The sequence below is a fragment of the Saccopteryx leptura genome, chromosome 11, assembly GCF_036850995.1.
Source record: "Saccopteryx leptura isolate mSacLep1 chromosome 11, mSacLep1_pri_phased_curated, whole genome shotgun sequence".
NCBI classification, from domain to species: domain Eukaryota; kingdom Metazoa; phylum Chordata; class Mammalia; order Chiroptera; family Emballonuridae; genus Saccopteryx; species Saccopteryx leptura.
In genome coordinates, this window is record NC_089513.1 from 16,945,307 (window position 1) to 16,957,713 (window position 12,407).

The 12,407-nt window shown below is 44.1% G+C and overlaps 1 protein-coding gene across 1 annotated transcript in view; it reads left to right on the forward strand.

The window, feature by feature from the left end:
- The window catches only part of MBD2 (methyl-CpG binding domain protein 2), a 67,168-nt gene extending 57,226 nt beyond the window's left edge, over nt 1-9,942 (forward strand). Inside the window, exons 4-7 of the mRNA XM_066352280.1 lie at nt 1,740-1,830; nt 3,118-3,295; nt 6,537-6,675; nt 8,327-9,942. Coding sequence (XP_066208377.1) covers nt 1,740-1,830; nt 3,118-3,295; nt 6,537-6,663 — 396 coding nt within the window. The 3' untranslated portion in view covers nt 6,664-6,675; nt 8,327-9,942. The remainder of the gene's footprint in view (nt 1-1,739; nt 1,831-3,117; nt 3,296-6,536; nt 6,676-8,326) is intronic.
- The last annotated feature ends 2,465 nt before the right edge of the window (nt 9,943-12,407 follow it).

Sequence of the window (12,407 nt, forward strand, 5' to 3'; positions counted from 1 at the left end):
TGCATGTTTTCATTAGAAATTAACTGGCTTTTGTTTTCCTTGTCTTATTCTGTAATTGTGATATCCAAAGCTTAGATGCTCTTATTGCCCTAGGACAAAATAGAAAGCATGCAGATTTTCTTAGGACATTTAGCATCCATCAGTTACAACCTCCACCTAACTATTTTTCATTTGTGATGATTAATATATTTGTGTCCTCTTACATATTGACCACGTATTCAGCTGATGATGGAATTTGTAGGGAGTTGTAAGGAAGTCCCACCATTTACCAGAGCTCTTCAAAGGCGAGTGGGCCTTTCTGTTGCAGGTTGCTCTTGGTACTAGCATCGGGGTTATTGTAAATTCAGCATAATACTATTCTGCCAGAACTACAATTATTTTACTGTATCTCCTCATTTGTCAGGGTGGGGGGGCAATTACCTGATACTTTTTATAAATCTGGAAGTCAGAATTAGAAGCCGGAAGAGGCCTAAGAATGGTCAAAATTTACAAAAAGTAAACATAATGAACCTTATGTTTATGCTGTGACAGGAGGTGCTTTGCATGCGCCCTTGTTGAATCCCACGATAATCTTACATGGTAGTTGTTGCTGCCACAGTGCACAGAAAAGGACATAGAAGCCTCTGAAGTTAGAGTCCTTGTCCAAGGACCTCTGTCTAGAGCTGCGGTGTAAACGTGGGTTTCTGTGTCCCTCAGGATCCTCCCTCTGAGGCCAGTTTCTCCCATACTTAGTCATTCTCACGAACATTTTTTCAATACCCACTATGTGACAGGCCTTGGGTTTCCCAGATTAAAGACAGATACACAGAGTCCTAGGGAATTCCTTTATCTGCTTTTGGGCTGCAGTAGATACGAACGAGACTAGAAAAAGGTGAAGGCTTGCGGACAAAGACGCTCTCTCTGTTACCTATTGTTGCACCCAGGGCAGGAGCTCAGTGAACATGCTGCGTGTTTAGTGACAGCAGTGAGCAGTAGCAGCTGACGGGGAGGGAGCATGAAGGATAGAAGGATATGAGCTCAGACAGCAGGACGGCGTGGGCTGTTCAGAGTTGGACTAAGCAGCTGTATGCTCAGTAGCCCCACGGGGTAGGAAGAGCCTCTGTGTGCTCAGACGCCAGAGCGATGACCTGCGGCAGCCGAGTGGCCAAGGTGACCGGGCCCTGCACAGCAGGGAGGCGGTCACTCATGAAAGGGGCATCTGTTTAAAAAGAGCAAGGGAGTGTGTAAAACATTTTAGAAAAGTTTCCATAAAAAATGGCCTCCCCCCACTAAAGTATGCTAATGGGCTAAACTCCAGTGTTGGGAAAATCACATAGTTGGAGAGCTCTTTCCCTAATGATGCTGGGGAAAGAGGCATTACATAATGTAATTTGTTTTCTTTCCCCTGATAAAACAGAACATGATATTTTCATGCCAAACAAATCTTTACAAATTTAAGCTCTCTTCTTTGAAAGAGACCTTATAAAGAACTATATATAGTATACATAATCTATAGTACTGTAACAGGTGAATAGGTTGCATAAAATAACAAAATACCATTTTTTGAGGAATATCATTTGAAAGAGTTATGATGTGATGAAGTAATTCCTATCTGGAGTACCATTTAGCCTTTTGTAAGGAAATGTATGGGACAATTAGGAAACAATTGAAATGATTTCAACTTCATTATTCAACAGCATCGATGCGCTACTTGCTTGTTCCGAGAATGTATCCATTAACGGTGATGTTTTGCCTTACAGCTTTTCTGGGAGAAGAGGCTACAAGGACTTAGTGCATCAGATGTAACAGAACAAATTATAAAAACCATGGAACTACCTAAAGGTCTTCAAGGTATTATCTGAGTTCAGCTGAGCAGCGCCCAGTGTGTGCCAGGCTCTGTGTCAGATGCCACGGAGTCAGTGATTGGAGACAGGCCTCCTTCCCTTGGGGCGATGGCCGCCTTGCAGGATGACCTGCCTCCCGTGTTTTAGTAAAGCCAGGGGGAAATACACATGAAACGCTGTGTGCTGCAGGAATGCTTCAGGGCAGTTATTACCTAAGAACTTTTTTTCCTGTGTAAAAATGTCAGCCTCAGGTTAAGTTTCTCATATAAATTAACCCCTGTGTCGCTTTTAGAACCAAATGCAGCTGAGAGGCAGAATTTCCCAAGCCACTTGCACCAAGCAGCATCGGGCCCCACCCAGCACTTGTTCTTTCTTTCTCTTCTGGAAGGGATGGCTAGCAGTTCCCCCTCTGCCTCTCCCTCCACAAACTGTGGCAGAAAGCGGTGGGAATGGACGCACCTCTGTCCAGGAACAGCAGCGAGTGGGGTCTGGGTGGAGAACTCAGCTGCTCTGTGTCTGTCATACCATGTTAACTCCAAGTTGAAGAGAAGCAGTGCTTTTCCAGTATGAGAACTTCCAAATCTTGATGTACTGTGGATTGCTTAAAAGTCCTCACAATTCATGGTTAGAATATTGTCGCATCCTTCTCTGTTGGAAATTGCTTTAACTGGTTTTACAAGTTGATGACTTTAAACAATGTATTTAAATGTGGCCATAGGAGCCAGACTCCTAAAAGTAGTCAAGGTATGTGATTATTAAATAAATCTGTTCACTTGGAATTTTGTTAGGTATTTGGAAAAACGGTTAGAGCTGCAGGTGCAGCATGCTGGCATTGGCTTCTCCTTTGAAGTCTTGAAACAAAGAGGATAAGTGTTGTGATATTGCTAGGCATTAATGTTAAAACTAGGAGAAACTATTCCAGGCATAGTTTAGGAATACATTAATAGGAATACTTAAGCATAGTATATCTTTAGAAGGGACCTGGATCATTAAAATAATTGACCTTGCCTGAGGACATGTAGCCAACTTTTAAAAAGTTTAGAAAAAATTTTGGAAAATGTATTTTAAAAGTTAAATGTTTTATTGAAATGCTCAGTTATTTTGTCACTATTTCTTTCATACTTATTTTTTGGTGTATAAAAACTATTAAATAAATATAAAATCCTTTAGCTGCTTTGGCTTATATTAGTTTTAAATACTACATGATCAAATGAATATAAAAAGTACCAGTTGTTTTTGGTTTGCTTAGCACATCTAGAAATGTCCTTTGACAAGTACCTACTTATTATTGCAGGAGTTGGTCCAGGTAGCAATGACGAGACCCTTTTATCTGCTGTCGCCAGTGCTTTGCACACAAGCTCTGCGCCCATCACAGGACAAGTCTCCCCTGCTGTGGAAAAGAACCCCGCTGTTTGGCTTAACACATCTCAACCTCTCTGCAAAGCTTTCATTGTCACAGACGAAGACATTAGGTAAGGCAGTTGGACATAACTTCAGAAAGTTCTTTTTTACATTTGGTAAATTGTATGCTGCCTTTTGGGTCCAGGGGCCCATTAGTGGTGAATCGGTAGGAAAGTTATGTGTGTGTGTGCCTGCAGAGCTTTTGTGACAGCAGTGGAAGGCAGTGTAGGACCCTTAAAACAACATGTGCTGAAGTTCAAGTGTTGCAGAGAAGGGAATCATCCTCGCAGTCATGTCCAAAGGACAAGTCAGTTGTCCTCTCCAGTATCTTCTGCAGTTAAGCGTTCTTCCTTTCACTCACTTATGCCTTTTCTGACTGTTCCCTGCATTGGTTTGTGTGCAAAATCAGTCTCTATAAAGCAAATAATAGCCATCCATGCAGCTTTCAGCTCAGCTGTGGTTTCAAAGTTCAGTTTACTTTATTTTGATTATGTTAACCCTTTATCTCGGTTTAGAGATGGATTTCTCTCTATTTCACCTTGTTTCAAGGAAGGATTTACGGTGGCTCTGGATAAAAGAAGAGGCAGACACCGACACTGTCTCCCTCATGGTAAAGCCCAGTGAGCTGCAGGGGAAGCAGAGTAGAGGGAGGCAGGGAGACGGCTGCAGCTCTCCACGTCTTCCACCTAGTCTGAGGCCGGCCACAAACTAGGTTTTGCAGCTAATAGTGAAAGGAAAGCATACGACTCAAACTCATAATGTCTAGAAAGCATGAGCAAACCCCTGCTGGGGAGAAGCTACTCTATTGCAGATACTAAGACCTCAGAGACATTCTGATAAGGGACTTGTGAACTTGTCTCATTGTCATGATAATGTAGTATACTGTATTTTGTTTTAAAACAGGGCATTGTGTGTATGCTTCCCTGTTTCTGTCCTCTGAATGTAAATCAGAAACTGGTCTGGGTATTATTCTTAGATAAAACCAGCAGAGGGCACTTTTGAATCATAAATTTAAAAATGTGTTTTATATTTGTATTTTATTTCTAAATTCATAAAAGTTAACATGAGAATGTTTTTAAATACATGTGTCTAGCCAGGTTTATAATTGGGTGTAAACCTTTTTGGATTTACAAAGATATGGAGTGGTTCAAACTTGCATTCATTCAGATGACTTGATTACCTAGAATTAATTTAATTTAATTAATTTTTTGTTCAGTGAGAGGAGGGGAGGCAGAGAGACAGATGCCTGCATGCACCTTGACCGGGATCCACCCAGCAAGCCCACTAAGGGGCAGTGCTCTACCCATCTGGGATGTTCCTCTGTTGCTCAGCAACTAAGCTCTTCTTAGCGCTTGAGACAGAGGCCATGGAGCCATCCTCAGTGCCCAGGGCCAATTCACTCCAATTGAGCCATGACTGCAGGAGGGAAAGAGAGAGATAGAGAGAGAGAGAAGCAAGAGAGGTAGCGGTGGAGAAACAGATAGATGCTTCTCCTGTGTGCCCTGACTGGGAATTGAACCCGGGACATCCACACGCTGGGCTGACACTCTACCACTGAGGCAACCCGGCCAGGGCTGATTATTAGAATTTATAATCAGCGTTGTTTTTTTAAGAAAAACAAAAGGTAAAATCAGGGAGAGGAATCAGCTTGCTATTTTGATTATTCTTACCCTCCAGGAAGGAAGTTACTCAGGAGACAAGTTATTTTCTGTCTTACAATGAGTAATCAGCAGGATTTCACCAGGTCATTGTGGGCGTTGACTGATGTTGTCTGCGTGATAGGCTGGGAATGCCGATGGCTCCAACTCCAGATCTTCTGATAGTAGAGGAAGCTGTCTCAAAGCCAGATAGGGACAATGTCCTTTTAGGGGAACCTTGTTTAACAAATTGCCCGTTTGACCTAATTGTCATAAAACAGAAATTATGAAGCAAACATTTCTTGTTGAATTAGTACAGGTTCAAAATAAATTACTGCAAATGGAATTGTTGCCTTTTCTCCAATGGTGTAGCCAATATCTTGTTTATATTAAACCTTTAATTACAGATCTCAACATTAAATATATATTTTTTCAGCATCTTTGATAAGATTCTCATCCTTGGGTATATTTGTTTTCTAATACCGAGTAACAAATTCTCATAAACTTAGCAGCTTGAAACAAGACCCATTTTTAGCTCCCAGTTCCATGGGTCTGTAGTCTGGGCTGGGCAGGACTAGGTTCTCTGCCCGGCCTTTCGAGGCTAAAATCAGTGTCTGCGGGACCGATTTCCTTCTGGAGCCTGGGCTCTCCTTTCAAGCTCCCGTGGTTGTGCCCGAGTTCATTTGCCGATAGTGGCAGGACTGTGGCCCCTGTTGTCTTGTGAGATGGGGGATGCTTTAGCACTGAGAGGCTGATGGCAGTCCTGGCCCAGGGGTCTCGCCATACTCCCTCTCCAGCTTTCAGAAAGGGCCGGCACTTTGTGAGGGCTCTTATTAGGTCAGACCCTCAATGATAATCTTGTTTGACGACTCAAGGTCAGTTGATGAGTAACCTAATCGTGGAGTTTTATCCCATCATATTCACAAGGTCTGCCTGCCCTTAAGGGAGTGAATTATGGGTTAGGACAGGGGGCAACTGGGGGGCTGTGTTAGAATTCTGCCTTTCCCTGCGGACAAATGCTTTAATTTCAGCTTTCACAAATGTGGGAAATAGTTCTCAAGATGAGAGAGAATCAGTGCAGATATTAAAGTCTAAGATATACTACTCCAGCCAAAAGTACCATTCACTCCATTTTCCTTTTCTTCCTAATGTGATTACTCTAGGGCAGTGTGCACAGTCTCATGCTCTATTATTAGGAGTGAGAGACTGGCAATGCGACCGATATGTCATTTGTCATAAACCTTGAGTCACTGAGCCGGAGGCAAGACTAAATATATAAGAAATAAACAATGCGTTCTTCTTGACCTTGCTGCACTACATGAAAATCTGTTGAACTCCAATTTCTTTTAATATGACAGAAGCTACAGAGCTCAGACCAACTCAGTGACAGCCTCCCTCTTTTTGAAAATTCATTTAAAAAGTGGAAGTCTATACCTTTTAACTATGCTACTTTCAGAATTTAATAAAGATGATGTAATACAAAGTTTTTGTGTACACAATACATGTTACCTCCAAGGTAGTAACATGAGGTAAAGAGACATGTGGGCTGGAACACATATATGCAATATATACATGTTTTTCTCATGATTTTGAAAGAAAGATGAACTTTAATAGCAATTTCATATTTCTATTACGTGCCCAATGACCCATGTCTTTCCATTTTATTGTTAAAAAGGAAACAGGAAGAGCGAGTCCAACAGGTGCGTAAGAAATTGGAAGAAGCCCTGATGGCAGACATCTTGTCACGAGCTGCTGATACAGAGGAGATGGATATTGAATTGGACAGTGGAGATGAAGCTTAAGAATCTGATCAGGTGAGCTAACCTAACACCAGAGACAGAGAGAGACATGAAACTTAAGATGTTTTTTCCCCTTGCTTTTGCCTTCTGTCGCCTGCCTCTGCAGGGAGGAATGCGCTTCCCCTTTGCACAGCCCTGCGTGAGCTCTGCGTGGCCCCCGTTGGGGTCAGGGACCAGAGGAGCCCTGCAGCCCTGTTCTCACATGGGAAGGCGCTCACAGCCCTGCGTGAGCTCTGCGTGGCCCCCGTCGGGGGTCAGGGGCCAGAGGAGCCCTGCAGCCCTGTTCTCACATGGGAAGGTGCTCACAGCCCTGCAGCCACTTGTCAGGGACCTGGCCTCCTTTATCAGTGATGGGGAGACCTCCACGGTGTCCTCGGAGAGAAGCAGGGGAAGAAGAAAAGGACTACCCGGAAGGGAGGAGTGACCACAGGAGGTGGAGGTGGCTGTCCTCTCCCCCACACTGGCTTTCTGGGGTTTTTCGTCCCCCCTTTAAAGTGATGGCTGTCAAGTAGGTAGGAAATTCTCCCTTCTTCTAGATTCTCTCCAGCACAGATTGGATGCTGGGAGCTTGAGGACATTTTAAATGATAATAAATAATTTACCTTAAAAAAGAAATTCATATTTTGATTCTGTCCTCATCGTCATAATGAGTTTCATGGACTTTGTTCACTGAGTCTCTTTAAATGATGGCATTCAAATCTCCAGGTGTTTATGTGGCATCTTGCTTCCTGCTTCTGTCTTGCTTCTTTCTGGCAGGCCTTGTCCTACTTTCTGTCACTCATGGCTAATGATTTGTGTCCTTTGAAGTCAAAACTGAGGAGAGGAGAGAAAAAAGAATAAAAAAGGGAAAGGGGAGAGGAAGGGAGGGAGGGGGAGATAGTGAGACAGAGAGAGAGAGAGAGAGAAGGAGGAGTAAGGGAGGGGGAGATAGAGAGAGAGAGAGAGAGAAGGAGGAGTAAGGGAGGGGGAGATAGAGAGAAGGAGGAGTAAGGGAGGGGAAGATAGAGAGAGAGAGAAGGAGGAGTAAGGGAGGGGGAGATAGAGAGAGAGAGAAGGAGGAGTAAGGGAGGGGGAGATAGAGAGAGAGAGAAGGAGGAGTAAGGGAGGGGGAGATAGAGAGAGAGAGAAGGAGGAGTAAGGGAGGGGGAGATAGAGAGAGAAGGAGGAGTAAGGGAGGGAAAGAGCGCAGTGAGTTACAGAGCTGGAACCCCATCATTGGCTTGGAACCCGTCCTCCTGTTCCTCTCAGTCTGGGGACATGCACCTCGTGTCCTGACAGTCATCCCGGCATTCAGTGCTGGGCTTGTGGACGCACTGATGGACAGGACCACAAGTTTCTGTGCGCACAGAACCTCACAGTGGAGTCCTAGTAAATAAACGCTCATACAGCTATAAGCAGCAGTTTAAAGGCCCTGTGAGCTGCTGGCTGGGGAACTGACGTGCTGTGAAGGGCCCGCAGAGCCTCCCTGAGGAAGGGGCATTTCTTTAAGCCTGAAAGATGAGGGTGTGGTGAGCAGTTTTTATGTACAATGCGCTATAGCTAAATGCTGATCAAGGTTTTAAAAATGTGGTGCTAAGTGAAATTTAACCTCTAATTACTCTTCAGGTTTGCTGACCTCACCTGAGAAATCACTGAATTACTTACATTTGTTTGCTTTTCTTTACAGGTAACTTTCAGCTGACTTTCCCCAAGAGCAAATTCCTAGAATTGAACCAAAACGTTTCCACTGGGTTTTGCCTGTAAGAGAAAAAAAATGTACCCGAGCACATAGAGCTTTTTAATAGCACTAACCAATGCCTTTTTAGATGTATTTTTGATGTATATATCTATTATTCAAAAAAAAATGATGTTTATTTTGAGTCCTAGGACTTAAAATTAGTCTTTTGTAATATCGAGCAGGACCCGTCAGGTGAAGCTGAGCTTTGAATGAGCTTTGGATGCCAGGTGCAATCTACTGGAAATGTAGCACTTATAAGAAATGTTTGTTTCCCCAGTTTTAATATGAATGGATCAGGAGTACCAAATAAATTTCCCAGTGAAAGATTATTGTGACTTCGCTGTATATAAACAGATTTTTATACTTTATTCAAAGAGGACATCTGTACATTCTTCCATCATCACTGTAAAGACAAATAAATGATTCTATTCACAGACGGATTGGGATTTTTCTGTTAAAGGACATTTACAATCAACTGTCTGTCCTTAGATTCTCGATTCCCATTCAGCTGTGACCCCTGGGCTGTAGGTTTGAGATGGAGGTGGTAGGAGGTAGTTTGTACATTGGCAGTAGGCCTCCAGCTGTAGTGAGAATGGCTGCACCAGAATTCTTACGTTGTCATCTAGCATGTGTCATTTTCCCCCTTTTGCCGGTGACTAGTACTTCTGTCAGTTTGTAAAAATAAGTCATTTCTTCCTTTGGGCAGGAATGAGGCACACTGGTACCCTTCGATGTCACTGGATGCCCATGTTGTTTTTTCCCAGATCATTTTGCATTTTCTGATGTCCGCTAGCTTCCCTAGTTGACAGGTGTAGGTGAGACCCTTTGCCACAGAGAGACTCAGCTTTCTAGGCAGCACTGCTTAATGAACCAGGTTATAGTATGTTACTAGTCAGGACCCAGCCTCCAAAGTATTAATTTTTCTTTCTGTTAATAAGTGTAACTTCATTACCACTTAAATTCCTTGATATCTAATTACTAAAATTGGCATAGTGTTACTGAATTTTACAAGTCAAAACACGATTAAGTTAGTCTGATGCCAAGGAAAGGAGGCAGTGGTTTTGAGCAAATTTAAGTGCATTTGGAGAAATAGAGCAAAAATATCTTTCTATAGGTTGGGTTTCTATACTCCTTCACTCTGAATTCTTTTAAAATTAGACCCAGAAATGATGTGGTCAAGGATGTGTCCAAGTCTATGTGAGTGTCTCTTGTACATTTGATTACCACTCCCTCCAACCCCCTTCAGCACCCAGGACAGACCAGAAGAGAAAGGAGAATAATATGTAACTAGCTGGCCTTGGGCTGCTGTCTCTGTGGCCCTTATGCTAAATTACATAAGTAAGCACTTCTTGGAATTCCTGTTTTCCATTCAGCTTTGATCTCTGGGCCTCAGACCACCGAGGTCCTTGGAGCAGCCCTGCTGGTGGATGAGCAGGGACTCGCAGACTCAGGGAAGGCTGTTGGCAGAGGGGAACTCTTCTGGGCCCGACAGACTGCCCCCGTGGGGGCCTCAGTAGGGAGTTCATGTTGATTTCTTTTTAAGAACTGGTGTGATCAGTTAGAAAGATGTCCAAAAGCTTCCCTTAGCCTCTCCTAAGCCCATGGTTCTTCATCTGTAATCAGGCTTGGGGTAACTTCATTTTTGTGGTCATACGTTCTTTTTACAAATCAGTCCAATCAAAACATTCATGCTTTTATTAACAACTTTTGTAAAAGCAGAAACACAATGTGCACACATGAAAAACTTTAATCTTGTTCTTACAGTCTTTGCTCAGGTAGAGAACAGGAATGAAAACCATTACATGGTGTCCAACTGGGGATTGTCTTGTAAGTCCGGCGTTTCCAATATTCCCACAGGGTGACACTCCCCACATGAAATTCTTCATGTTATCCCCACACACCTGTCACCATCTTGCATTCCCTAGCACCTGTAAAAGCCAGTCGTGTGAGGCGGTTGCCCAGGGCGGAAGCCGGGCGTGGTCCCAGATACCATCCTCTGCCACCACACCCCGTCTGGCCTGTTAGAACCAGGAGCCACCCTGCTTGGTTCTGTGCCCCTCCGTCCCGCACTCTGCTTCATGCGATCTCTTCTCCTCCCCTGCACTTTCAATGGGTTTCTTTCAAACAATAATTTCTTTTTCCTGCCCCTTCCCTTTCCTTCTCTTCCCTCTTCCCTCTCCCCTCTCCCCTCTCCATCTCCCTTCTCTCCATAGAGTCATCAGAATAGTCCTCAAAGCAAACGTGACTGTATCATGTCCCTGTTCACAATCCCTCACTATCTGTATATAGTGTTTAGAATAACTTTTAAGAGCGAGCACTTTGAAATGAAGAGAACCTGTGTTTGAACCCTGGTCTGCCATGTGTGTGACTTGTCAGGTTACCCAACTCCTTAAGCTTGTTCCTCATCGGTGACTTAGGAATAATAATACCTACCTCGTAGAGTCATTGTGAGGACGCAATGAGATGCTGTTTGTAAGGTGGTTGGCACAGTGCCGGGTGTATCGGGAGTGCTCCTGTTGGAGCACCTTGCTGTGAGCCCTGCAGGTGTCCCTGTTGTCACTTCCAAGAGGCATTTGCTGATAACCCTAACTACTCTCACCCCTGCCCCCAAGATACTTACTTTCTGCCTCGGCACTCTGTTTATTTCCTTCAATGAAATCTTCTAAATCTGTATTTTATTTATTTGTTGGCTTTTTGTCTATCTCTACTAGAATGTGAGCTCCAAGAGAGCAGGGGTGTGTGTGTCTGTCTGTCCTGGTCCCTGTTACAAGCCCGGCACTTAGCCTCGTGCCTGGCACACGAGCTCAGTAGACGTTTGTTGAATAAATGGAAAAATGATCAAAAGGCTCTTCACAATCTGATCTCCACCTACTTGTCCAGCTCCCGCTGCATTTCCCCCTTGCACCTTCGGCTCCAGAAAAACGGCATAGCCTGCTCCGTCCAAGTGCCCCGTGGGCCTCTGTCTGTGCAACTGTCATTCCCTTTGCCTGCCCATCTACCTGTCAGATTTCCAGTCATTGGTCAGTTTCAGCTCAGCAGCTGCCTCCTCTGTGAAGCTGTCCCTGATTTCTTCAGGCAGATGATCTTTTTCCTTCTTCCACTCTGTAAATACCTCCATGGAAGCACTTGACTGTACTGTATTGTAATTTTTTTTGGCACATTTGTTTCTACTATGAGACTGTAAGCACTGTGAAAGCAGAGGTTGCATCTTTTCATCCTAATGACCCCGGAGCCTAGCACAGTGTCTGGCACATAACAGTTTGTCATAAATATTTGTTGATTGGTTTTGTGAATGAACAAAACATCTTGCAGTTGGAAAAGTGTTGCAAGTCTGTATTGTCAAGGAGAGGAATGCCCCTGGTGGCTTCAAGTCAAGTAATATAAGTCTTCATAAATGATTACAAAAGATCAAAGAGCTTTGTGATCTCTCAGATGCTACAACGTCCAAAATAAATATTTGCACTATTAGTATTTCCATAGTAAATGCTATGCGAAAATGTACAGCAATAAATTTTGAAGCTTTAAAAATGTTTGTGTAAGTAATCTTCAGTGACTTGATCTGGGAAGGGCTTGTCCGGCCTGTGTTTCCCAGACACAAGGGGATGTAGACGGGGTTGAGGGCCCCAGAGCTCTCAGAGCCCATCCAGGGACATGGCTTTGATTCACCACTGAGACAACTGCTCAGACATTCTGCCGGCATTTCTAATAAGGGCCTGGAAGGGTTCTCCGTGGAGTCAGTTGCAGGCCACACTAGACGTCGTGAGGCCAGAGCCTCCGGGCCTCCGCCGCGGCACTCACGGTCCCCTCGTCCTGCCGGCCCCACTTCTGGGATGCAGATGTGACCCCTGTACCACATATCCTCTAACGGGCTCTGCCAAGTGCACGGGTGGGGCAAGTACATCGGCCACTTACAACAGGATCATCTGGGGATGGCTGCGGAATTGGGAATAGGGGCAGCGGCCGTCAGTCTGGATCATTCATAGGGCCTGGGTGGACTTGACAATTTTAAGTTATAGTGTTTCCTCTGGAA